General features: G+C 60.7%; 2 protein-coding genes and 1 long non-coding RNA gene across 13 annotated transcripts; 1 reads left to right on the plus strand and 2 right to left on the minus strand.

The window, feature by feature from the left end:
• Window positions 1–785: 785 nt before the first annotated feature.
• Window positions 786–7,946, plus strand: NEU4 (neuraminidase 4). Of its 6 annotated transcripts, none has more exons than XM_085000857.1 (5): window positions 786–1,040; window positions 1,932–2,030; window positions 2,535–2,738; window positions 2,812–3,067; window positions 3,859–7,946. In XM_085000857.1, exons 3-5 carry the CDS (start codon window positions 2,538–2,540, stop codon window positions 4,836–4,838), a joined length of 1,437 nt encoding a protein of 478 aa, XP_084856983.1. In that variant the 5' UTR covers window positions 786–1,040; window positions 1,932–2,030; window positions 2,535–2,537; the 3' UTR covers window positions 4,839–7,946. The 6 variants fall into 6 exon arrangements, with proteins under 6 accessions (XP_084856983.1, XP_084856978.1, XP_084856979.1 ...); XM_085000852.1 differs by having other exon boundaries at window positions 787–1,040; window positions 1,881–2,030; XM_085000853.1 differs by having other exon boundaries at window positions 787–2,030.
• Window positions 5,593–12,350, minus strand: LOC146396250 (uncharacterized). 4 transcript variants are annotated; one of them, XR_014830383.1, is made up of 3 exons: window positions 11,840–12,350; window positions 9,616–10,527; window positions 5,593–7,476 (listed from the first exon to the last, which is right to left on the minus strand). It is a non-coding gene; the product is annotated as an uncharacterized LOC146396250 (long non-coding RNA). The 4 variants fall into 4 exon arrangements; XR_014830382.1 differs by having other exon boundaries at window positions 5,593–7,177; window positions 7,339–10,527; XR_014830381.1 differs by having other exon boundaries at window positions 5,593–10,523.
• A 1,698-nt stretch (window positions 12,351–14,048) lies between these two features.
• PDCD1 (programmed cell death 1) lies at window positions 14,049–24,855 on the minus strand. 3 transcript variants are annotated; one of them, XM_084998177.1, is made up of 5 exons: window positions 21,033–24,855; window positions 16,791–17,413; window positions 16,228–16,389; window positions 15,402–15,436; window positions 14,049–15,174 (listed from the first exon to the last, which is right to left on the minus strand). In XM_084998177.1, exons 2-5 carry the CDS (start codon window positions 16,903–16,905, stop codon window positions 14,941–14,943), a joined length of 546 nt encoding a protein of 181 aa, XP_084854303.1. In that variant the 5' UTR covers window positions 16,906–17,413; window positions 21,033–24,855; the 3' UTR covers window positions 14,049–14,940.
• Window positions 24,856–25,369: the final 514 nt, after the last annotated feature.

A 25,369-nucleotide genomic window follows, 5' to 3' on the forward strand; every position in this document is an offset into this window, starting at 1 on the left:
GCCGAAGTGTCTCTGTCATTGGGTCCTTGCCCTGGGCAGGGCTCAGAACACTCGGGTTGGGCTGGAGACCTTCTCGAGGTGACAGCCAAGTCTGCGGACCTGAGTGCAAAGGGCTTTTGCCCTCCGTACCCCTGCGTTTCACTGCCCCCAGCATCACCAGGCCCAGAGGGCAAACCTGTGCTGACCTGGAGTGTGGAGCAGGTGACCTGGGCTGGCTTGTGTTTCAGGGCAGAGTCCAGGCAGGCTGGCTGCAGGGGTGTGGGACAGGCCCTGCAGAGGCACAGTGACCCCCGATAGCTTGCCTGGGCCCAGGGCCAGGGGCCCAGACCATCTTGGAGGTCTCATCTCCTCCCCAGGCCCCACTTCCCCTCTTGTGATCAACACCCCAAGGGGGGCCCCCACTGATGAGGATGGATGGGCTGGCTCCACTTCAGGCTGTGACACAGCCATCCTGGTCAAGCCAAACCCCTGCCGCCTTGGCCAAATTGGACGGGACCAGCTCAGGAGGCTGCTCCTCCTTTTAGACTAGGGGGCCCCCCGAGCCTCTGAGGCCCCACAGAGACCTGGAGCCTGGCCTGGGCACGGGTGCTCTGAGTGCCCGGCAGCCCTGTCCTGCTCTGTGCAGGGAGCAGACTGACTAGCTGGTCTCTGGAGCCTCCAGCTTGGCCGCTCTGCCCCGCGGGGGGGGCTGGGCCTGGCCCCCTGCTGCTGCTGGCACCAGCTCCCGGTGGTCCCAGGCCCTGTGGAGCAAGCCAAGTGCGGAGAATGTCCCACTTGTGTCCGTTCAGGCTGGAGGGACACGTGGCACGCGCACCTGCTTCCTACTTGGGTATAATCGCCCTTTGGATGCAGAGCGGGGCTGGGGGCCGGCCGGCTTCCAGGACTCGGCAGGCCTCTTTCAGAAGCCCTGGAGGGAGACGCAGTGGGGTGGGCGGACCTGCAGTTAGGCAGGGGTCTTCCTGGCTCAGTGGGGTAGGGCTGCTGTGCCGCTGGAGAGCCTTCTGGGAGCCTGCTGTCCTGGGCAGAGAGGACCGAGGCAGGTGCGTCCGGGGGACCTCGGGTGTGGAGGTGTGTGCGTGCGTTCATCCTGGCCACCCCTCTCTGCATCCTGACGATGTCCCTGGGCCTGTGCTGGCCTCGCCCTGCAGGGACTTGATCCTCTGTCCAGGCTGACCCGAAGGCTCTGCACCTCCAGGACCGCCCCTCCCTCCCTGGGGCCTGGGCCAGCTGTGCTTGCCTTTGTGCAGACCAGAGGGAGACCCTGCAGGGGCTGTCGGGATTGCAGACCTCCGTGTGCCCCCAGACACCCCCAGGGGCACACTTGGCCACCACAGCAGGAGTCTTGGCCTGTGGGTGAGGGGGGCTGGGGGGCCAGCTGAGGTTTAGGGATCCAGGCTTCGTGGGGCTTTGGGAGACAGTCCAGGATGGCCCTGGGGTGGGCCCTCTTCACGGCACTTGGAGTGCGATGCTCCCCGCTGCCAGGGCTCCCCTGGGGTCTGGGAGGTTGACACCCCTGCCACTCCTCCCTCTCTTAGCCCTCAGCTCTGGGAAGCCCACCCAGCCTCCACCACAGGCTCCCTAGCCTGGCTTCTCTCCTGTGCACCTGCTTCTGGGGGCTCAGTCACGGAGGGCTGCCCCATCCCCCGGCCCCCTAGGAAGGCAGGGTGGTGATCTGGAGGGGGCGGGGGCAGGATCGCAGGGTGGTGACCTCTCTGGCCTCCTTGGGGTCCCTCTCATTGCCCCGCTGGCTAGCACCAAGCTCTCTTGGGGTACACGTGTGAGCTATTTGGGGTGCCCTGTGGGTAGGTAGGAACTTCCCCACATCCCCAGCCTTGCTCAGATAGCCTGCTGGGCCTGGAGCCCGGGCCCCTTCTCTGCAGGACACCTGCTGGGGTGCCCCTCCTGGACCAGCAGCCCCCTACGTCTCCCAGCCCCTCCCCAGAATGCCCTGCCTCTGCTGGCCCAGGTCTGAGAGGTGGTGAGAGCAGTTGGCTGCTTCCTCCAGGAAGCCCGTGCTGGCGCGTGGCCGCGTGAGCGAACCTTTCTTGATGGCTCCCATGTTGTCTGTGGTCCACGTCCTATGTGTCCTTTCCTGCATGTTTTTGTCTCTGTGTTTGCACGGCTCCTGTGGGTGTGGGGCCCTCTTTGGAAACAGTGAACACCATATCCAAAGCCTTGGGCTTTGATTCTCTCCTTGGCCAGCCTCCTGCTGGTCAGGCTCTGTGATAATCAAGACTCCTGAGGATGTGGGTGTCAGGGTCAAGGACCCCCCTGCATCTGACACGAACCAGTTCCCTCTCCTGGTGTGATGTTGAGAGGGGACAGCCCAGACATTTGGGGTGCAGTGGTCATGGAGGAGGGGCCACCCTGGAGGGGGTGAGATGGAGGGAGGAGGGCCCCTGGGACAGGGTGGTGCCCGGGGTGGGCGCAGAAAGGTGGGCCGGGTGGGGGCGGGGCGCCTGCACCTGCAGAGCCCCCTCCCCCGTCCCGAAGGACTAGAACCGACCCTCTGACCCCAGCGCGCCCGCCCGCAGAGCATGGGGGCCCCGCATGTCCCTGCGCGGACCGTGCTCTTCCAGCGCGAGAGGACTGGCCTGACGTACCGCGTGCCCGCCCTGCTGCCCGTTCCCCCGGGGCCCACCCTGCTGGCTTTCGCGGAGCAGCGGCTCAGCCCCGACGACGCGCACGCCCACCGCCTGGTGCAGAGGACCGGCACGCTGGCTGGGGGCTCCGTGCGGGTGAGCGCGGGGGGCGTGGGGAGCGGGGCCGCGGGCATGGACGGGGGCTGAGGCTCGGCCTCCCTGCCCGCAGTGGGGCGCCGCGCGCGTGCTGGGGACGGCGGCCCTGGACGAGCACCGCTCCATGAACCCCTGCCCGGTGCACGACGCGCGCACCGCCACCGTCTTCCTCTTCTTCATCGCCGTGCGCGGCCACACGCCCGAGGCCGCGCAGATCGCCTCCGGCAGGAACGCCGCGCGCCTCTGCTGTGTCACCAGCCGGGACGCCGGGCGCAGCTGGGGCAGCGCGCGGGACCTCACGGCGGAGGCGGTGGGCGGCGCCGAGCAGGGTAGGTGGTGGGCCCACTGGCCCGTCCCAAGGCGCGGGTGGGGGTGGGGTTCGAGATGAGGGGTGGGGAGGTGAGGGGGCCGCGCTGGGCGCGATTCTGCACCGCGGGGCGGGGTCCGCCTCGCTCCCAGCCGAAGGGTCACTGACCCCTTCTGCTGAGCTGTCCCCGGAGCCCCTCAGTGCTGCTCTTTTAATCCCCTGGGCCTGCCTCTGAGCACCGAGGCCCCCCCATCACCCCAAGCCCCAGGTGGGTCACCTCTCTTACGACTTCTCCTCTTCCCTCTCACCCCACCCTGGAGCCCAGGACAGGAGCGCAGCTGGGCAGGTCCACGTGACCACAAAGATTTCCTTCCAGACTCTTCCCCAACGCCCTGACCACCCCTGCCCTCTGCGGTCATGCAGACCCTGGCAGGTGGGAGCTAAACAGGGGTGGGGCAGGCTCTGGCACCCGGACAGGACTCACAGGTGATATAAAGAGCTATCTGCCCATGGCTAGGAGGGGCTGCCCAGACCCTCCCACCCTCAGCTGCCCTCTCTCAGCTGCCCCGCTGAGAACCTGGCCAAGAGGCCTGCTGGGCTCCCAGCTCTGGCTGATGGCCTGAGAGGCTTGTCCTGGAGGACTCAGAGTGGCCAGGAGTGCGGGGTGGCATAGTCAGCAGGTGGCTTTCTCATGAGCTGTCCCCTAACCCGAGGCACTGGCCCCCATCTTCCCCAGCCCCCAGGGTGGTGCTGCCTGGCTGCAGCCTTGGCTGCCCCTCTCCTGGGGTGACCAGCAGCCCCTTCTCCCTGCAGATTGGGCCACGTTTGCTGTGGGCCCAGGACACGGAGTCCAGCTGCGCTCTGGTCGCCTGCTGGTGCCGGCCTATACCTACCGAGTGGACCGACGGGAGTGCTTTGGCAAGATCTGCAGGACCAGCCCCCACTCCTTCGCCTTCTACAGCGATGACCATGGCCGCACCTGGCACCATGGAGGCCTCGTGCCCAACCTGCGCTCGGGCGAGTGCCAGCTGGCCGTGGTAGATGGTGGGCAGGCCGGTGGCATCCTCTACTGCAATGCCCGGAGCCCCCTGGGCAGCCGCGTGCAGGCGCTCAGTGAGGATGAGGGCACCTCCTTCCTGCCTGGGGAACTGGTGCCCAGCCTGGCCGAGACTGCCCGGGGCTGCCAGGGCAGCATCGTGGGCTTTCCGGCCCCGCTGTCCAGCAGGCCCAGGGATGAGGGATGGTCCGTGGGCCCCAGGAACGCCCCTGACCCTCCACGTTTCTGTCCTGGGGTCCAGGAGCCCCCAGGGGAGAGCGCTGGAGACATGGGACCGGGCAGAGGGCTGAGTGGGCCAGAAGAATGTCGGCCTGGACCGGGGGATCCTGGCCCTGGGCTCAGTGGCAACAGGGGGGCCCAAACCCCAGAGCTCCTGGGGCCCCCTGTGACCTTGTCTCAGAGCCCCACGTGGCTGCTGTATTCCCACCCCGTGGGGCGCAGGGCCCGGCTCCACATGGGCATCCGCCTGAGCAGGTCCCCCCTGGACCCCCACAGCTGGACGGAGCCCTGGGTGATCTATGAGGGCCCCAGCGGCTACTCTGACCTGGCATCCATCGGGCCCAGCCCCGGGGGCGTCTTGGCCTTCGCCTGTGTGTATGAGAGTGGGGCCAGGGTCTCCTTTGAGGAGATCTCCTTCTGCATGTTCTCCCTGCGTGAGGTCCTGGGGAACGTGCGGGCGGGCGCCGGGCTGCCCAGCCTCGGGAGCAAGCCTCGGGAGCACTGCCAGCCCTCCTGATGGGCCTCTGGCCAGGCCTGGCCTGGGGCGGGGGGGAGGCTGGGGGCAGAAGGGTGGACGAGAAGCGGGGAGGAGCGGGGAGAAGGGCGGGGGAGGGGTGGATGCTGGGAGCGGGCGGGGGTTCTCCTGACTCCAGGGCTGGTCGGGGGCTCGGGGCGCCGGCCTCCTCGGTTTCTCCTAGAGCATCGTGGGGGAGTCTCTGTGAAGTTTGGATTCTCTCCAACAAGCAGGGCTGGTATTGAAGAAGGAGTCGGGGATAGGGATGGGCCTTGGATGAACAGCTGACCCTGGGTGACCCACACTGTCCCCCTCCCAAGGCTGCTGGGGGTGGGTGGGGTGCTGGGATCCTTAGGTTGACACCAGGGGCTTGGGTCTGGACGGTTGTCCTCCTGAATCTTGCTCTGCTGACTGTTTTCCGGCTTATGAACAAGAGATAAAGCGACTCTGCACGTCTGTCGGGGGGGGGGGTCCCTCCTCAGTTCTTTCCACTTTAAAGCCTGGAGAGGGTCCCCAGTGGTCCAGCCCTGAAGTCTCCTTGCGAGGTCTGCCCCCTCAGCCAAGTCCCCCAGTGCCAGGGTAGCCGGCGGCGGGGGATGGGGAGGGCGAGGAGGGCCTCTGCTTCGTGGTGGTCCCAGGTCTGCCTGGCGTCTGCACTCCGGCCAGCTGCCCCTCCTCAGCTGGGTCGCATCCCAGGACCAGCCCCTGCGCCCTGGTGGAAGCATCCTTTTATTTCCTCTTCTTTTAAAAGTCTTCCTTTCTGGTTTAAAAATCAAAGATGTTTATTGTAGAAATTTGGGGAAAACTATAAAGGAAACACGACTCCGCGCAGGCCTGCCTGTCCCGCAGCTGCGGCGCTCTCGCTGGCAGTTCTTTCCGGCCCGTTGAGCCAGTTCCTCTCCGGGGGTGTGGCTTTAGCAGAGCCCCGGCTAACCACCCTCCCGCGGTTCCATGTGCAGCCCGGAGCGCTCCGTGATGTAATTTCTTTACGCGGTCCTGAGGGGGGCCTTCGGGGCTGGGGAGTGTTCCTGTGGTGAGTCATGCGTGGTGAGCACCTCTGGGGCGTCCCTGGGGGCCCCGGTTTCTGTCACCTCCTTAGGCTGGATCCGGGGACAGCAGGCCACCTTTCGCAATCTTTCCAAAGGGTGGAGGTGTCCACGAAGCCTCTGAGCACAGAGGCTCATCCTCTGCCGTCTGGTGGCGGCTGCCCCTGCGTCCCTCGCCCCCAGGCTCCCGCCTGCAAACCCCCAACCCGCGGAGCTCGGCCAACGCCGCAAACACCTGTCGAGGCCTAACTCGTTCTTTCTTAACCACTGCGTGGTGTGGTCTAGAGCATCAGGGGACCTTATGGGGACCTTCGGGTGGTCTCTCGTGCTCATTCTGATCCCATCGCCACTGTGAACAGAGCCGCGGTGCGCGCCCTTGAACGTCTGGCTTTGCGAACCGAGACTCTGGCTCCTGCAGGACGGGTTCTGGACTGTGAGTGATGGAGCAAAAGTCTCTGTTGTTTTTGTTCTAATAGATAACAGAGACTATGTCCTCAAGAGCAGGAGCACGTCGCACGCTGTCGATACACGCAAGAAGGCCGTTTTCTTCACACTCGTTGCCTTTTGACTTTTTCCATTTCGATGCGTGCAACGTGGCCTGTCCTGCGACACATGTGCACTTGTCCCCGTGCGGACACCCTCCCTGCTCACCTCCCCCTCCTCCCGGCAAGAAGCAGCTGTGTCGGCTTCCCGCCAGGGAACCCCCCACCACGCCGGGGCCGGGGGGTGCTGAGGTCCCTGCCTTGAACAAAGGTCACGAAGGAGGGGGTGGGTCCTGGCACCACCCCCCCCTGCTGCCCCCTGTCTTCAAACCCCAAAGCTCTCTCCACAGTGGTTGGAAGTGGCGCTGGGTGGGGCACAGGGTGCATCCCAGGAGGGGAGCGGCCCCTCGCGGGGGGGGGCTGAGTTAAGCTGAGCAGAGGCCTTCCGCTGACCTGCGAGGACACGGACATGGAATGTGGAGCTGGAGGTGCCGGGCGCTGACCCCGCGTCTAAGCTGCGTGATCACGGAACTCCCGGTTCGGCTGTGGGCTGGAGCGAAGGGAGGCTCTCACGAGAAAGGGTTTGCATGGCTGGGCTGGGCTGGGCTGGGCCCCCGCACCCTTTCTGAGGAGACCTGAGGCTGGCGTGCTGGGAAGTCCAAGCAGGGTGAAGAGACGGAAAACCCACCCCTGACCAGTCACAGGCAAACCGGTGACATCAAAGACAGGGGCTTAGCCTCAGTCAGGGACATGCATCACCTCGGAGGAGGCCACGTTTAGACTGGAGTGGACATTCTCACAAAAAGAGTGGGACCTGGAAGACAAGCGAATGGTGTCACGTGGGCTGAAAGGAAATAGTTGCCTCCCCAGAGCCCCGCCGGGCAAGGATGGCGCCTGAGGTCGCGACTGAGTAAGAATGACTGACTTGTCACCTGCAGCCGCCCGTCCAGGGAACCATGAAAGGACATTCTTTACCTGGAAAGACAACGACCGTAGGTGGAAACTCAGATGGAGGGAGCGGCAGAGGCGAGCAGGTGGATGCTGTGTAAGGGAGCCCAGCATCTGCGGGACTTCAGTCTGCAGACTTCAGCGGTACCGGGACGAGCGCCTGCGCTGAGAGGGAGGAGAGGGTTCTGAGATCCCCGGGCTGCGCAAGAGAAGGCGGCGGCGCCCGTCCTCATCAGGCCAGGATTCGCACCGAGGTCCCCAGTGTGAACACTAAAAGAGCGGCAGAAGTGCCGCCAGCGCACCCGGCACACGTGACAAACGAAACGGAAAACAGCCAGTTCAAACAAGTAAAGGGATGAGAGAGAACATACAGAGAGTACTGGTGAGACAGATGGAAAGCAACTTCTGAGCTCGCCGACTGAAACCCACACATGTCAGAATTACACGAACACAAATTACTTAATATTCCAATGAAGAGTCAAAAATGACCTTGCTGGCAAAACCCACAAAGTAGCAACCCCCACCCCAAACCCAACTATATTCCCCCGACAGTATTCATGTACAAGACACAAAGATACAGACAGGCGGAAACTTCAGAGGAAAAAGAGACCAGGAAAATAGACCATAAGACAGTGTGTGTGTGTGTGTGTGATTATATTAGTCAAAGATCTTAAGCCCAAAATACCAGTAGTGATAAAAGGAGACATTTCAAATGATAAAAACTTGATTCGACAGAAAATTATCACAATTTAGAATTTGTATGTACCAAGTATTATGCTTCAAAAATATGAAACAACAGAGTTCCCTGGTGTCTCTGTGGGTTAAGGATCTGGCATTGTCACTACAGTGGCTTGGGTCACTGCTGTGCCACTTGTTTGATCCCTGGCCTGGGAACTTCTGTATACTGCGGGGGGCACGGCCAAAAAAAAAGAAAAAAAAAAAAGAAAAAAGAAAAAAGAAAAAAAGAAATGAAAATGAACAGATCTATTGGGGTCAACTGACCCTCGAGTATAGCAGAAAGATTTGGGTACCAGTCTTACAGGAACTGAAAGAGCATGGACATAAAAATAAAATCAGGAAGACGTGGAAGATTTGGCCACCTTGCCCCAAACTCTACTTAACTGACAGGTTAGAATACTGCCCCCAAATAACCACAGAGCACACAGTCTTTCAAATACACTCAGATATAAAATCGACAGCTTGTTGGACCATTAAGTCAAGACTCCACAGATTTCAAAGGGCTGAAAATCACAATGGATTGAGCTAGACAGAAAAACAAAAGAAAATTTAAAATCTTCATAGGTTTGAAAATTAAGAAACAGAATTCTGTATTTCTCATAGTTCAGAGAAGAAGTTATAGGAGTTCCCTTTGGGGCTCAGTGGTTAACAAATCCGACTAGGATCCATGAGGATGTGGGTTCAATCCCTGGCCTTGCTTAGTGGGTTAAGGATCCAGTGTTGCCCTGAGCTGTGGTGTAGGTGGCAGACATGTCTCAAATTCTGCGTTGCTGTACCTGCGGTGTAGGCTGGCGGCTACAGCTCCGTTTCTGCCCTTAGCCTGGGAACCTCCATGTGCCACAAGTGTGGCCTTAGCCAAAAAAAAAAAAAAAAAAAAAAAAAAAAGAGAGAGAGAGAGAAGCCATAATGGAAATTAGACAAGATTTCAAAGTTAAAGTTAGTTATGCCAACACTGCATAAACCTTATTCAGGGCTAGAAAGAATGAGCTACCCAGCCACAGAAAGATACAGAGGAACCTTAAGGGCATGTTGGTGAGAGAAGCCCGTCGGGACAGGCCTCGGGCTGTGTGATTCCAACTCGATGACAGTCCGGAAGGGGCAGAACTACGGGGACAATGAGAGGCCCTGTGGTCAGGGGTCAGGGGTCGGCAGAGGGGATGGCTGGGCAGTGGGGCACAGAGAACCTGAGGGCAGTGACGCCTCTCTGTGTGACATTATAAAGGCGGGTACACGGCATTATCCACTGGTCCAAAACCAGGGAAAGTTCAACCAAGGCTGAACCCTGATGGGAACTCTGGAGTTTAGTTACTAACAATAGGCCAGCACTGGTCCATCAACAGCCCCCACGAGTGGGAGCTGCCAGGGCAGGGAGCGCATGTGTTGGAAAGGGTATGTGTGGGAACGCTCTGACTTTCTGCGCATTTTTCTGTGAAACTAAAACCTCTTTTAAAAAGTCTATTAATTAAAAGAATAGCCATAGAAACTCTAAAAGTAAGAGAAGAAAGCGGATGGCAACATTTTTCTAATCTTGAGGATACCCAGTGGGCTGGGGAAAATGCCACCAACCTCGCCAGTGACCAAGAAGGTGGAAGCTGGGAGGCCCTTGACACTGCCTGGCAGCAGTAGTGGGAGCCAGCGGCAGAGGGGAGGGCCCGGAGGTCCCTGTGGAGCGTGATTTGGTCTGGCCTGGCGCAGCAGTGGTTTCCGTCTCAGTCCCTGGCCCTGGTGTGGACGGTCCTACCTGAGGGATGGGCGGGAGGCAGCCCCAGGCCCTGTCTCGTCTGCCCAGCTTACTGGGACCTTTCGGTGCTGTGGCGGTTAATTTCACTTGTCACCTTGGCTGTGCCACAGTACCCAGATTTGCTCAAATGTCAGTCTAGATGCTTCTGTGAAGGTATTTTTAGATGAGATTAGCATTGAAGTCCACAGATTTTGAGTAAAGTCGATTATCCTCCAGAACGTGGGGGCCTCATCCAGCCAGCTGGGTGCCTTGAGCAAAGCCTGAGCTCCCCCTGGAAAAGGCTGCCTCCCTCCCAAGGCTCAGATCCAGCTGCAGCAGCTGTGCCGCCTGGGTCTCCAGCCTTGGACTTGTCACAGTCCTGGCAATGGACCAGTCTCCACCTCCCAGCCCCCAGACTTTTTCACCTTTCCAAACTGAGGCCCTGGCCCCATTAAGCAATCAAGAGTCCCCTTCCCCTTGTCCCTGCCCTTGGCAGCCTGCATTCCCTGTGCTGGCTTCATGATTTCACTGCTCTAAGCACCGCGTGTGGGTAAGAGCACTCCTCCTTCCGTGTGGCTGATTCAACTGAGTGTAACATCCTCAGGGCTTGTCCGCGGTGCAGTGTGTCTCAGAAGTTCCTGTCTTTCTCAGGCTGAATGATGTACTGTTGTTTGAAGGGGCTACATTCTGTTTATCCAGTTGTCAGCTGATAGACACTTGGGTTGCTTCCAGCTTGGGGTTGCTGCGAATAATGCTGCCTTGAACAGGAGTGGACAGAATTTTAAAAAATTAATTAATGTTTAATTAATTACTAATTTAAATTAATTAATTAAAAATTAGTTAATATTTTAAATGGCTAGGTAATAGAATTTTTTTTACTCAATGAATTTTATTATATTTATAGTTGTACAGCGATCACAACGAATAATTTTTGGAGAATTTATTGGAGTTCAGACTGAGATAAAAACACAGAAACAGAAAACAGTCATGGATTTTGCCACAGCAGGTGGCTGGTACAGCGGTGCCTGGGGCAGGGGCCCTCAGGCCAGTTCCATTTTGCCCCAAGTGCCAACAGCAATGGAATCTGGGGCAGCTGTGGCCCCCTGGGACCCCTGGCTGGGAGGAGCCAGAGGGGCTGGGGGAGGCTGGGGTGTGGCTCTGTGCCTACTGGGCAGGCCACCAGCGGCTGGTGCCCCTCAGGGCAGACTAGCCTGGATGGGTAAGCACCTTCTGACCCTCAGATAACAGCTGGAGTCACAGGGCGGCGGGGAGGTGACACATCTTTCCACTCAAGTGCTCCCAGAGCGGCCGCTGAGGAGCAGCAAGCCCGGGAGCCCAAACCACAGGAGGTGAGGCCCGTGGGCAGCCCCCACCCCTGTCCGCCCAAGTTGATGACGCAGGAGCCACAGACACAGGCCCCCTCGGCGGGTGGGGGAGCACGACCGACCGGGTGGAGGCCCAGGAAGGGTCCCCTGCCCCCCTTGCTGGCCCTTCGGAGGGTCCCCACATTGTGAAGTCTCCAAACACTCAGGCGCCTCACCAGACCAACAGAGGCACCGTCCACTCCAGGCCACCTGCCCATTTGGGCTGCGGGAGGGCGCAGCAGCCCTGCTTCCCTGACCAGAAGGGCAGCTTCCCTATGAGACCTTGTCCTTCTCCTGCCAGGACGCGGTGGCCACAGTGCCACCCATCCCCCGACCCCGTGGGGCCTTGGGCTCCTACGCAGAGGTGTCCAGAGCCCCCAGCACTGCACACGGGTCAGGGAGGGCGCCAGTGGCCCCGGGGGGGGGGGTGTCCTGCTGGGCAGAGGGGCTGCCGGGGTGGGGCCGGAGCCTGTGGGCGCCCTGAGACCCAACTGCGCCCTGAGACCCGGCAGCCTCCCCCGCCCCCGCCCCCCAAGCCAAGGCCGGGAGATGCACCGACGACAACGTGGCGCCAAGGGACGGACCCGGCTGGAGCGGGCGTGGGCGGGGGTGGGGGAGGGCGCAGCCGGGCCGCGAACCTGCGGCTGGGGCAGCGCAGGCGAACGGAAAAAGTGAGTGGCGCAGGCGGCAGGGGCCGCGTTCTTACGGGAAGGCGGCTGCGAAGTGCTGAGCGGCGCTCTCTTTCTCACTTCTTATCTGCGCCGCGGCTGCCTGCGCGGCCGGCACTGCAGCCCGCGCGCCGAGGCCGCTTCCTCCCCGCGCTGCCCGCTCTCTCGTCTCGCTCGGTTCGTTTCCAGTCTCAGTATGAACTCGCGCCCTGTGAAACTGGCTCACAGCGGGTGACTCCATTCGGTTTTTACTGTCAGTGTTGGCATCTTGGATGCTCAGATGGCTCCCTTGGCTTTTGAGGGGACCTCATCCCGGGCGTGGCTCGGGGGCAGCGCGGGTCTCCCGCCCTCCTGCGCTCGCCCCGCCGGTTCGCCGGTTCGCCCGGAGCCCCGGCCTCCCACGTCGGCCCCGCGGGTCGGCACAGCGCACCCACGTGCCTTCCGTCCTGGCCAGTCACCCGGGAGGTGTTGCGCGGGTGGGTTCGGAGTGAGGGCAAAGGCTACTCTGACTCCCGCTCTCCCCACGCCACAACCCAGAGCCCGGCCCCCTACCCCTCGCGCATGCTCGCCCGCGGCCGTGGAGCCTCTGAGCGACCGGTGGCTAGGCACTGCGATGGCCCTCATTCTCCTTTTGAGTCTGATCACACATCCTCCCCCTGTTCAGGGCTATGTGTGTATAGGCGTACACACAGTACAGGACGGAGCATGTGTGGACAGCCTGTCACCTTGGCTCACTCTTCCGTTGTGCCTCTGAGCTTAATCTCCCCAGTTTTTAGAGCTTTGTAACTATTTGCAAATATTTTCCCCCAGTTTGCTTGCGATGATTTTTTTTTTTTTTTTTGCTATGCCACTGGGTTTTCCCCAGTTTTCACAGTTGAATGTCCTCATCTTTGCTTCAGTGGCACCTCGGGTGAGCCAGTGTTGGGAGGGTGTCTCCACGGTTCCCTGTGTTGGCAGTCTTGGAACCACCTAAGTCTCCCTTCTCCCTGGATTCCCGCCTTTCCCTGTGCTACTGCCACTGTTTGAATTACAAAGAGTATTAAATCTGATAAAGCTGCTCTTCTTTCACTTTCTTTTCTTGGTTTTCCTGGCTCTTATTTGCCTGGTTTTTTTTTTTTTTTTTTTTTTTTTTTTCCATATGAACGTTACAGTTGCAGAAATGTGGGCGTTTATTGGGATCATGCTAGGCTTGTAAATGAAGAAGAACTGACGTGTCTCAGTGGTTCTCACCCTCCCCAGAACAACAGGCCACGCCTGTGCTCGGCTTTCCTTCCGCGGGCTTGTGCTTTTCTCATTACGTTACGCCCTGGCCATGCTATCTTTTCTGCTGCTGTCGTAGACGGAACATTCTCTATCACTTTTCCTTCTTATTGGTTATCGTCAGATGTTTGAAAGCCATTTATTTCTGGGTGTTAATTTTATAGCTGCTACTGGACTGGGCTTTCTTGTTGCTGTAGCACGTTTCCCACAGAACCTCCTGGGTTGTCCAGGCAAGCAAATCCTATGTCTGCCAGCTTCCCAGGCAGTGTTCCCTCTGGAGTAGGGGGGATCTGGTGATTCTGCCTTTGCCAGAGTCTCCAGGACAGTCTCTAGGGCGGCAGGCAGAGGGCGTGGGCTCAGAGTTCTGGGGAGCTGGTGGGGACAGCTGGGCTCCTGGCACCTGCTGGCTTGGATGAGGCTCTCTGGGAGGGGGGTGAATCTGGGGGAGTCTGCCATGGCAGTTAGGGACAAAGCCGAGGACCTCTAGTGCTGGTGCTGTATGTCCCCTAGGGGACTGAAGTTCATCCTCTTTGCATGTGGAAGGGACTGGGTTTCCCCACAGAGGCTACGCACCCCAGCAGCCTGGCACCCGTGCATTCACAGCCTGGGCAGCCCTCTTATTTCCCTGGCCTGGCCCCCAGCCTGGGATGGGGGACACACGGGACTGGAGCAGGACACACAGGCACAGCCGCTTGGGCGGGACATCCTGTGCCAGGCTGAGGGACGGGGGGCTGAGGGGCAGGGGGGGGGTCTAGTGGCACAGAACTTGGAAAGGGCTTCTGGGGGTGATGCCAAGGGCCCCCTGAAGTCGGAGGGATTTCATGCCACAGGCTGTGGGTGTGAGGGGGGAGGACAGAGAAGACGGGCGTCAGAGGGTCTGGGAGAGGGGCCGGGTGGGCTCAGGGTCCTCCCTCTTCAGGCCAGTGACTGCAGCCTAGGGCGGGCCTTCCTCCCTGCTCCCCGGAACCCCACCACATGATTCAGGCCTTTCTTAGAGCTTTTGTCACTCTTTAATTACAATATAACAACAGGGAAGTTCGCAGACCCCTAGGTGGGACAGGTGCCCCTGAGTCCCACGTTGCCCCGGAAGACATGTGGCATGCAGGTGGGGGCAGGGGCAGGACCGCGGAGGGTGCACTGCGGAGGGGACTCCTGCACTGCCCCAGCACCCTGGAGGGAGCCTGGCTGAGGCCCCTTTAAGTAGCACCTTGAATGGGCATCAGGAGAAGTGTGGCCACATGGGGGACACATGGGAAGTCTGACTCCAATCCCGCCTCCTCTTCCAGGCTATATGATGGGCCTGGGCACACGAGAGGGTGGAGGGGAGTGCAGAGGTGGCCCCATGGCTGCCAGGACCTCTCTTCCAGGCCTGGGCATTAGCACGAGCCCCTCCTCCCTGAACCCCCGACCTTGTGCCTCTCTCCTCCCGCCCTGTTCCCCCCAGCTGTGGGCTGGGTCCAAGGCAGCCTCCCACCGGGACCCTGAGCCCCATGTCCAGGCACCAGTTCCCCGGGGAGACAGTGGGCACCATGGCAGCTCTCGGAGTCTGACAGCCACAAGCGGCCCCCACCTGCCTGCCCCCCGCCTGCCTGGAAGGAGGGCACGTGAAGGAGAGCAGCTCTGCCCAGCTCAGCCAGGACTGGGCCTGGCATCCTGGGTGAGCCCTTTCCCCCTTGCCCATAGGGACAGTGACACTCCTGCCCCCAAGTCCTGCAAGCGTTAAAAGGAGAGCCGTTCAGGGGGTGGTCAGCCTTGGACAGGGCTCGACCCCTGGGCGGCCCCACTGCTCCTCCCTCCCCCAGGGTGATCCTCAGGGAGTGTGTCCAACCCCGGCTCCCGGCGCAGGGTCCGCAGGCCTCGGGCCAGCCGAGGGAACTGGTCAGAGGGGCCAAGAGCAGTGTCCATCCTCCGTCCTCTGAGGCCAGGGCCCTTGCGGGCTGTCTGCTGAGGCCCTGCGGCCTGGGGAGCCCGGCCTCTCTGGGAAGACGATGGTGGCGTATTCGGTCTGTTCCGAGACACAGGCAGCGGAGGGCACCGGGGTCTTCTCTCGCCATTGGAAGTCCAGCTCCCCATAGTCCACAGTGAACACAAGCCCAGAAGAGGCGCCCTCCTTCTTGGGAGAGAGGAACATGTCATCTGCTTCCGCGTGGCTGACACGTGCGCACACGCAGGCTCAGGGAGGGTGGGCCCGGCCCCCCACCTGGAGGCAGAGCTGTGGGGTGAGGGGCGTGGCTGCTCTGAGACTGCCCCACTGGCCCCGCCGACAGGCAGAGTGGCCACGCCCACGGGCCCTGCCCGCCCCCCCCCCAGCGAGATACCCGAAGATCCGAGGACACTCACCCGAGGCTGGTTCTCCCTCCGGTGGGCACGGTCACCTGTGGAGAAGCACACGTGTCAGGGAGACCCAGGGGCCCCTCAGCCGTGGGGATGGGGTCCTGGGGGTCTCTCCACCCGGCCCGGGTCCTAGGAAGGGCACCAGGACCCCCGCCCCCAGCGTGCCTCCTGAGGATCTGGCTTGTCTGGGTCTTGGCGGCAGGGGTCCGCCTGGCTTCCAGTCCTCTCATGCGGCGGAGCCCAATGTCCAGAGCCCAGCACCCAGCAGATGCAGTGCACACAGCAGGTGCATAATCAGTGAACCCCACCCAGGGCACATGGCAGAAAGACTTGAGGGGGGCACACGGGATTCACTGGAGCCATGACCCCCCCCCACCCCCCCTGCGACAGGGGCTGGGCTGCTGTGGGTTAAGAACTGGCGGTCAGTGTGGGCACCCCTCTCTGCTCAGGAAGGCTGGCAGGCCACCAGTGAGGACGAGTGCTGGGGCCGCCTGTGGTCAGGTTGCCTGTGTGTGTGTTGGGGGGTTGTCCGCAGCAGCTCCTAAGCGGTCAGGGCAGAGCAGGCCCCCCCCCAAGCCTGTGGTGGCTGTGGCTGTCGCCTCAGTTATCCAGTGGTTAGAACAGCCTGCGGTGTCCTGCAGCCTGAGGTGGCTCAGCCTGCAGGGCTGCCTTCCCCAGCCCCTCCCCCAGGGGGAGCAAGGCGCTGGGGAGTGTCGCTGAGGGGACCCCAGGCCCTGTGGGAGGGGATGGAGCAGGTAGGAATAGGGGAGGGAGGCTGTGGGCGGGGCCTGGGCTTCTGCCTGGCTGCAGCAGTGGGAACAGCAGGCATTACCTCGAGGGGCCCAGAGGAAGAAGGCGGCCAAGCTCCAGGCCAGCAGCAGCAGCAGCAGGAGCCCCAGCAGGACGCTGGTGATGACCAGGACCTGGCCCTCTAAGTGGCCTTCGGGCCTGGGCGGGCAGCTGGGGTGCTCTGTGGGCAGCTCCAGGACTCTCTCTGCAGGGGCAAAGGGACAGAGACTCAGAGCTGGGGACCCCTGCCCTGGCCTCTCCAAGTCCTGCAGGACCAGTCTCTCCAGGCTGCACTGAGGCGGAGCTCCCTGGCACAAACTCATCCTGGGAGACACCTGCCGCCTGCTTCTCCCTCAAGGACACGTGGGTCTGGGGGTGCTTCCAGTCACGGAGGGCTGGGGCCATAGGTCACCGTGGTCCTGGGCATGGGATGGGGCCCTGGAATGGAGCCTGGCAACCCCCGACCCCACCCCTGTGGCCAAGGCTGCTCCTGCTGGTTGCCCAGACCCTGCCCTTGGGGACCCATCCCTGAACTCCCCTGACCTTGGGGGGCTCACCCCCTCCCTCAGGGACCCAGCCCTGCCCTTAGGTCTCCCACACCCACACCTGTCACTGTGAGCTTTGCCTGATGGCTCTCGTTGATCTGTGTCTTGGGGGGAAGGTAGATGGCCCCACAGAAGTAGGTGCCACTGTCATTGCGCCTGGTGGCCACCACACTCATGTGGAAGTCTCGTCCGTTGGGCAGCGGCGTGACATGGAAGCGTGGGTCCCGGCCTGGCTGGCTGCCTTCCTCGGAGAAGGCGGCCAGCTTGTCCGTCTGGTTGCTGGGGCTCAAGCGGTACCAGTTGAGGATGAAGTGCTTGGGCTCGCTGGGGAAGCTGCAGGTGAACGTGGCATTGGCCCCCTCGGGCACCGTGAGCTGGGCCGGGGAGAGGGTGAGGGGGCCCCTGGGCCTGCTGGGGGCATCTGAGAGGCCGAGAGAGAAGCAGTGAGCCGTGGGGAAGGAGCATGGGGACCACTCACCTGATCTGTGCTTCTCCTTGCACGGCCCCGGGACGGGGCTTTCAGGGCCGGTCCGCGGGCTGCTCTGCCGCCCAGGCTCTCATTGTAAGGACCTTCACCTTGTCCCACGCTGATCCCACTTGACCGTTCCCAGGCCTGACCCCTGTGCCCCAAGCCCCATCATCCTAGGTCCTGCCTGCTGTGTGCTGGTGGAAGGGGAGGGTGACCTGGAGGCTGGGCTGGGCTGGTGGGGGTGTTCCACGGAGACCCCCCAACCCCGGGGGCAGGCTCCATCTCAGAACAAGCTCAGAGCGGGACCCCCTGTGGGCATGCTGACTGGGCAGTGTGAGACCCTCCGTGTCTGCTGCCAAGACTCTGAGGACCGGGGCTCAGAGGCCAGCTGGGCCATCGCCCCTGATGGACAGAAACGGAGGCCCAATGAGCCTGGGCTCTGCCTGCAGGTCCCCGGATGAGGGTGCCCCACCACGTGCAGGGGCCTGCCTTGCTGACACACGCACTCAGGCTCACACACCCGCAAAAATCACACGCACTGAGTCCTGGCCGGGAGACAGCCAGGGGCACCCCCACGGGGGTCAGGCGGACGTGTTGGTTGGCAACGCTATGGGACCCACATGTGGGCGTGGGCCCCTGCGGCCTGCTCACAGCTGGAAGTTGAGCCGCTGCCCCTGATTTCCCTGTGGAGCCTGCGGTTCAGAGGGAGGAAGTTCAGGTCTGCGGCTGCCCCGTCTAGACCTGCCTCTGCAGCCAGCTCCCCTCAGCCCCTGCCCTGTGGCCCAAGCCTTGGTGGCGGTGGTGGGGGTTCCCCGGCCCCTGTGTGTGTGGGGGCAGCTCTTTGCGGAGCTGGCGAGGAGGGACATGTGAGGCCGAGGAGGCCTGGGGGCTGGCTTTTGTGGCGGGGTCCTCCCCTCCCAGCAAGGCCAATGCCCCAAGAAGCCCGTGTCTGCTCACTCTGCAAATGCCAGCAGCTTTTCTTATCTGAAACTGGGTCCCCAAACCACCCCGACCGGCCTGGCATACCGGGGCTTCGCTCAGCGGTTCTGGCGCCCATCTCCCTTGCGCATTATTCACAGGGCGCTCGTCTGGTTAGACAATGTGTTATGTGCCTAACGGACGAGGTGACGCACACATGGTGGGAGTCGTGCGGTGGCACTGGTGCACCAGCCCTGAGAACCCAGGCTCCCCCAGGCCAGCCCTGCCACCACCCATCACCAGGGGACTGGAGGCCAAGGACACCCCAGATGCCCCAGGAACCCCCAGTCTGGTGGGGCCCCCCAGACAGCCTCCCACCCCTCCCACGCTCACGCCACCACCAGGTCCCACCTGCCAAGGCCTCAAGTGGGCCCCCTCGACCCAGGAGCTCCTGAAGCCATGAGGTACACAGAGCCCCCTTCATAGGCATTTGCTGAAGGGCCCTGGAGCCCTGTCCTCGCCCTGTGTTGAGGGGGGGACCCTGCTCGTCTTCAGTTCAGACCCTCATCAGCCCCTTGCCCCGCCCCCACCTGGATCTGTGACCATCTGAGTCTCTCGTTGGGATCTCTGGCCCGGCCCCTCTGCTGAGGTCTCGACATGGCTTCCCTGGCCCGGGGACTCAGGTTCCTTCTGGTGGCCCTCGAGTCCCTGCTCCCCCTGGTCCCCATGGTCCTGACTGCCCCTCAGACCCCTGACCCCGCACAGTCCTATCCCCCTGGGTGCCACATTGTGGTTGGGGCAGGGGCTGGATGCAGCTTCCATGGGGCCAGCCTGAGACCCAGGTCAAGGGTAATGTCTGTGGGGCAGTGTGGGAGTTGGCCATTCTGGAGCCAGCTCTGACCAGGGAGCACCGCCCCCTAAAGCCAAAGGGTACCTGGCTCTCAGGCGGCAGGGCCACCAGGGTGACCTCACAGGTGCTCAGAGGATCCACAGATGGAGAAAGATGGGCTCCCCGGAAGGAGAGTCCAGAAGCATCTTGGGGAGACAGAGCAAGGGAGCAAAGGGCGGGGGGACCCCCAGGGCGGATGATGCCAGGTGGGCCCCAGGCTCTGCCTCCTGGGAGCAGGTGGGACAGCCAGATGGACCTGGGGTCCTGCAATTCATGGGACGCAGCCATGGTTCACGAGGTGTGCTGACGCAGCCTCATCCCAGGTCCGGGGCTGGGTTCTCACTTTCTCTCTGAATCTTTTCTTTCTTTTTTTTTTTTTTTTGTCTTTTTGCCATTTCTTGGGCTGCTCCCGCGGCATGTGGAGGTTCCCAGGCTAGGGGTCTAATCGGAGCTCTAGCTGCCAGCCTACGCCAGAGCCACAGCAACGCAGGATCCGAGCCATGTCTGCGACCTACACCACAGCTCACGGCAACGCCGGATCGTTAACCCACTGAGCAAGGGCAGGGATTGAACCCGCAACCTCATGGTTCCTAGTCGGATTCATTAACCACTGTGCCACGATGGGAACTCCCTGAATCTTTTCTTATATTGTTTGTGTCATTGACATTTTAAATGTAGTCTATTTACCTAATGGTGGAAGGTCCCCAGCCCTTCCACCCTTAAATGTAGTCTATTTACCTAATGGGGGTCCCCAGCCCTTTTTCCTGTTTGGGGAGTGGGTTGAGGAGATAGTTGCTTGCACGGTGGGGTCAGAGGGAGAGGCCCTGGGGACTGACCTTGGTGGCACCAACCTGGCTCCCATGGGGCACAGTGCATAACTTCCACCTAACCCTGATTTAGACAAGACCCAGCAATGATGCCGAAAGCGCTGCCCAGGGGACTGCTGGGTTCCGCATTTGCCCCAAAGAGAAAAGAACACCTCTCCTCTCTGCCATGGACCTAGAGGGAACGACCCTGTTGTGGGGCCCCCAACAGGTGCCCCAAATGGCCAACACATCTGCGACCTCCCAGGAACCAGCGTCAGACATGCCCTGGGGGGAGGTGCTCGCACATCTGACTTGGATCCTTCAGGAACATCAGCGCCAGCAACAAACACAAAAATGGACAAGTGGGACCGCGTGAAACTGGAAAAGCTCCTGCACAGCAAAGGTCACCATCAAAGCGTGAAAAGGCAGCCCAGTGAGTGGGAGAAAAAATTTGCAAATCATGTGTCTAATAGGGGTTAATATCCAAGGTGTATACAAAACTCTTACAACTTAATGGAAAAAAGCCAAACAATCCGATTAAAATGGGCAGAGGACACGAAGAGACGTTTTTCCAAAGAGGATGTAGATGTCAGCAGCCACATGAAAAGATGCCTAGCACGACTCATCATCAGGGAAATGCAAATCAGAACCACAGTATCACCTCACACCTGTCAGAAAGGCTGTGGCCAAAAAGACTAGCGAGAGCAGTGGTGGAGCGGGTGTGGAGGAACGGGAACCCACTGGCACTGTTGGTGGGAATTTAAATTGGTGCAGCCGTTATGACTATGGAGAAGAGAATGAGGATTCCTTAAAAAACGAAAAAATAGAACTACCTTATGATCTAGCAATTGCCCTTTTTGGTATTTATCTGAAAAAAATGAAAGCACCAATTTAAAAGATAGATACACCCTAATGGTCATAGCAGGAGTATTTACAGTTGCCAAGATATGGAAAAAACCTAAGTGTCCATTGACAGATGAATGGATAAAGAAGGTGGGTACATATACACAATGCAATACTACTCGGCTCTAACAAAGAATGAAATCTTGCCATTGGTGACAACGTGGACGGACCTAGACATGTGCATACCGAATCCAAGAAAGACAATGCTATACAATTTCACTTATGTGTGGAATCTAAAAAACCAAAAACCAAAACAGAACAAAACAAAAACGGAGCTCCCATATAGAGAACAGACTGGGGTGGAGGAAATGAGTGAACGTTGTCAAAAGGAGAAAATTTCCAGGTTTAAAATGAGTAAGACCTGGGGATGCCATGCATCGCCTGGTGACAGTAGTTAAAACTGTCTGAATATTTGAAAGTAGCCAAGAGAGTGGATCTTGAAAGTTCTCATTACAAGAAAAAAACTGGAGTTTCCATTGTGGCTCAGCGTGTTAAGAACCCAACACAGTGTCCGTGAGGATGTGGGTTCAATCCCTGGCCTCGCTCAGTGGAGTAAGGATCCGGTGTTGCCGTGAGCTGTGGAGTAGGTCACAGACAAGGCTCTGATCCGGTGTTGCTGAGGCTGTGGCTGTGGCCGTGGCTGTGGCCGGCCGCTGTAGCTCTGATTGGACCCCTAGCCTGGGAACCTCCATATGCTGCGGGTGCGGCCCTAAAAAGGAAAAAGAGAAAAAGTTGTGTAACTGGAAATGGTGATGACATTTGCTGGACTGTGGTGATCACGTTGGAATAGATACAAAGTTACTACCTTGTATACCTCAAACTAATACAATGTGTCATTTATAGCTCAAAAAAGTCCTATTTCTAAAGCTTTCCATATCTAAAATTAAACTGAAATTTGATTAAAAACAAAAGAATGCCAGGGCCAACAAATCCAGAGAAAGGAGGGCTGCCTGAGGCGGGGAGGCCGGGCACAGCGCAGCCGGATACTGCAAGCGGTCCCTGACTTGGCTCCACCTGGAGTGTCCAGCCAACGCCTGGCTGGGACACCGGGTGTCTGGACCACAGGGCTTCCTTAGAGCCACCATTCCGGGCAAGGAAGACAGTCTGTGATGCGTGCTCAAGGGGCCACCCCCAATCCTAGCACTGTGCACAGTGCCGTGGCAGCCCCAGGCCCCCCCAATTCCTGAGTTCAGCAGCGCCCCGGAAGGTGACCATACTTAGAAACGGGGTCTTTGTGGACGCCTGAGTTGAGATGAGGTCCTTCAGGTGGCCCCCCACTCGGGTGACCGTGTCCTTATGAGAAGGGGACATGTGGACAGACCCGCACCCGGGAGAACGCCGTGTGACATGGAGGGAGCAGAGGCTGGCGATGTGTCCACAGGCGGGAACACGAGCATCATCACCGCTGCCTGGTGCTGGGAGGGGCCGGGAGCAGCGTCCCCCTCGCGGCCTTGGGAGATGCGACATCGAGGTCCACCTTCCAGCCTCAGGACTGCGGAGAATTCAATGACCCAAACTGCTTGGAGAGGTCAAGGGACCTGTGAACCTACCAGAGGTCACAAAGCTCACTAGGGCAGATGTCCCTAGAGACTCCAGGCCGTCTGCTTCACGCCTCGTTCACCAGGACAAGGCTGGGCTCGCTGCTCACCAAGTGCAGAAACCCACGCGGGCGTGCAGAGGGGCCACGGAGGGAATGACCCAGATCAAACACAGAGTAACCAGGGAGGCGGTGGACTCGGAGGCCCCAGCAGCTAGAGGGCTCTGCGCTAAGACGGGGAAACTGAGGCCCGCCAAGCTTGGAAGTCCCTCCCGAGCCCCACGCTGGGGCATCTGAAACTGAGTCATTAGAGTCAGCGCCCCTGGTCCCCTTCCCAACCTCGGGGTGAGGGGGTCCTCACGCCACAGCCCAGTGCCTCGCTTCCTCCCCCGGACGACACACTCCACGTCCCCGCACCCACGCTGCGCCTTGGTCCCCAAGGCTCTTGGCCACAGGGAACCTTCTGGCCACAGGCGCCTGGACTGCTGACCCAGCCCCGAGTGTCCTCGTCCATCCTGAGAGCAGCCTGCAGGGCTTTTTTTAGAGTATAGTTGACTGAGTCGTGTCGACGGTTGCTGTACCGCAGAGCAACCCGTCACACATACACTCTTGGTCACACTGCCTTCCATCCTGTCTATCCCGGGAGACGACAGGGCCCCCTGTGCTGTACGGCAGGCCTCAGTCTTAGCTGCTCTAAGTGTCATAGTTCGCAGCTACTAACCCCAAGCTCTCCGTCCGTCCCACTCCCTCCCCCGCAGGCCTTCTGGAGAGTGAGGGCGCTCCCGCCTGGGCTGACCAGGCCCGGGACGGGCAGAGGCGTCCGGGGCCTCTGGGCGCAGGACCCCGGGATGCGCGGCCCTCCCAGGCCAGCACAGGGAGGTCCAGAGGAAGGGCCCTGGGTCTGCCCCCCCCCCATTGTTCCCATCCTGGTTGTATCAGGTGAGGTGGCCGCAGGTGAGGACAGCCAAGAGGGGCACATCTCCCTGCCCACCAGGCTTTGACCGCCGGCCACAGGGCCCTCCTGGTGGACAGCCGGTTGGGGGCTTGGGCCAGGGCCCCTCACAGAGGCCGCCATGGATGCTCCCAGTCCTGCTGTCACTGCGCCCAAGGGGCTGGTCCAGAGCCCCACGTGGGGCCTGCCGCAGGCGGTCTTTACTGGAAATGTGGCTCAGTGGGTTAAGGACCAATGCTGTCTCTGTGAGGACATGGGTTCAATCCCTGGTTAAGGATCTGGCATTGCCGCAAGCCGTGGTGTAGGTCACAAACGTGACTTGTCTGCGTGGCTGTGGCTGTGGCTGTGGTCTAGGCCAGCAGCTGAAGCTCCAATTTGACCCTTGCCTAGAAATTTCCATAAGCCGCAGATGCAGTGTTAAAAAAAAGAAAGAAGAAGAAGAAAAAAGAGAAATGTCTCGCTTTGGACACTGGCGGAAACAGCCTCTGGGTCCTCAGCCTGTGCTGCACCGACCAGTCCTGAGGGAGGCTGCACCCATCCCAGGAAAACACAAGTGGGGCTGAGGTCTGGGGCCGGCAGCCCAGCCCTGTCATCCCACAGAGAGGGGCCCAGACTCGCTCTGTCCCTCGGCACTCTGGGAAGGGCCAGGAAGGGACTCGTAGTCAAGTGAGGTGGGCAAGTGAGGAGCCGGAGCCTAGAGAGGACATTCACCTGCCTGAAGCCACACAGCACACTGCGGGGGGCAGAGCTGGGCCTTGGGGGCCTGGGTCCTACCTGTGGGACACTGAAAATGGGAGGTCCTTCCCCAGCCCGGACCCCGTGCCACCCAGCCTGACCCACGTACCTAGGAGCCATCCTGGCCACCAGCGCAGCTGCAGCACGACCCAGACAACTGGCCACAGTGCCCGCGGGGTCCCCATGCCCGGAGCGCCAGCCCGCCCGGCATGCCGCTGCCTCCTCCACTGTGCACAGTGCAGGTGGAAAGGAAACTCTCCCGGGTCAGATGGGAGGGCCACGCCCCAAGCCACCCCCCTCCATGTGGGCGGGGAGCTGGGGGGGGAGGGAGGGAGACGGGTGGGGAGGGAGAGCTAGAAATACTCTGCACAGAGACAGAGACAGGAGAGAGAGTCAGAGACAGGCAGACTCCAGGAGATGGTGTCGGCTGCCCCTCCCCCACTGGCTCTTTATTTGTGGTGGCCCCCTCCCAGGCTGGGGTCGGCTGGGAGGGGTGGCAGGGGTGTCTCTCCTCCCGTCCCCCAGCCATCTCCCTGCCTCCTTTGCACTCATGTCCCTGAGGCCACGCTGCTGGGAGAGGGGCAAGTGCCTGGCCTGGCCTCTGCTGCCCCCCGCCCGCCCCCGTGGTGTCCCCAGCACGCAGGGGTCAGTGGTAAGCACTGCCGCTTACAGTGGGGCAGCAGGGGTCTGAGCCCCAAGGCCTGGCTTCGGGGTGTTTCCTCTGGGCCACCTGAGACTCTTCCCCTCTTGTCCTAGCTGGGCACTGGGCGCCTCCTGCCTCCACGGAGTCCTCATTTGCCCTGGCCCTGCTGGCCCCCTGCTGAAGGACCTCGGTGCCTTTGGGGGCTTCTGGGGTCATAGCTCAGGAGGCCCCAGGCTGGGGGCGGCCGCGTTTCCAGGCCTTTCCACTGTCAGCTGCTTCCTGACCCCCTCCAGGGCTGGCCTCGGCCTGTAGTGGGTGGAGCGGCCTTGCCTCCCAGGCCTGATTCTCCTCTGGCGGCGGCTGGAGTCTGGGGCGGGGGGGGGGGGGGGGGGGGGGGGCTGGCCTGCCGCGTGGCCCGGCCATCTGGGACCCATGGCGTGAATCACCACGTTTTGCTCTAAGCAGTTTGTTACATGAATGGAAAACAGGAAAAATGAAACTGCTGATATTAGTGGTGTGATGCGTAGGTCTCAGCAGCTAAGATGACAGAGACAGAAACCGCCTGACAGCTGGCGCTGCAGCCCCGGCTCTGAGACACTCGGGGTTCGCTGTGAAGGCAAAACATTAAAGAAAACTGAAACGGTGGAAAAAGAGCATCAAAGATGATGCCTGCAGGCGAGGTGGCGAGGAGGCGGCTTCAGCTTGAGAGCAAAGGGCCGCTCCCAGAGCCGCAGCCTCGCGGGTGTGGCGTGGAGGCGGGGGTCCTGCCCGCCAGGTGGGCTCCGGGA

This window comes from Sus scrofa, chromosome 15, assembly GCF_054392235.1.
Source record: "Sus scrofa isolate SSC_HxYL_T2T_F1_AM1 chromosome 15, Sscrofa_HxYL_maternal_Yorkshire_Landrace_v2.0, whole genome shotgun sequence".
In the NCBI taxonomy this organism is placed as follows: Eukaryota; Metazoa; Chordata; class Mammalia; order Artiodactyla; family Suidae; genus Sus; species Sus scrofa.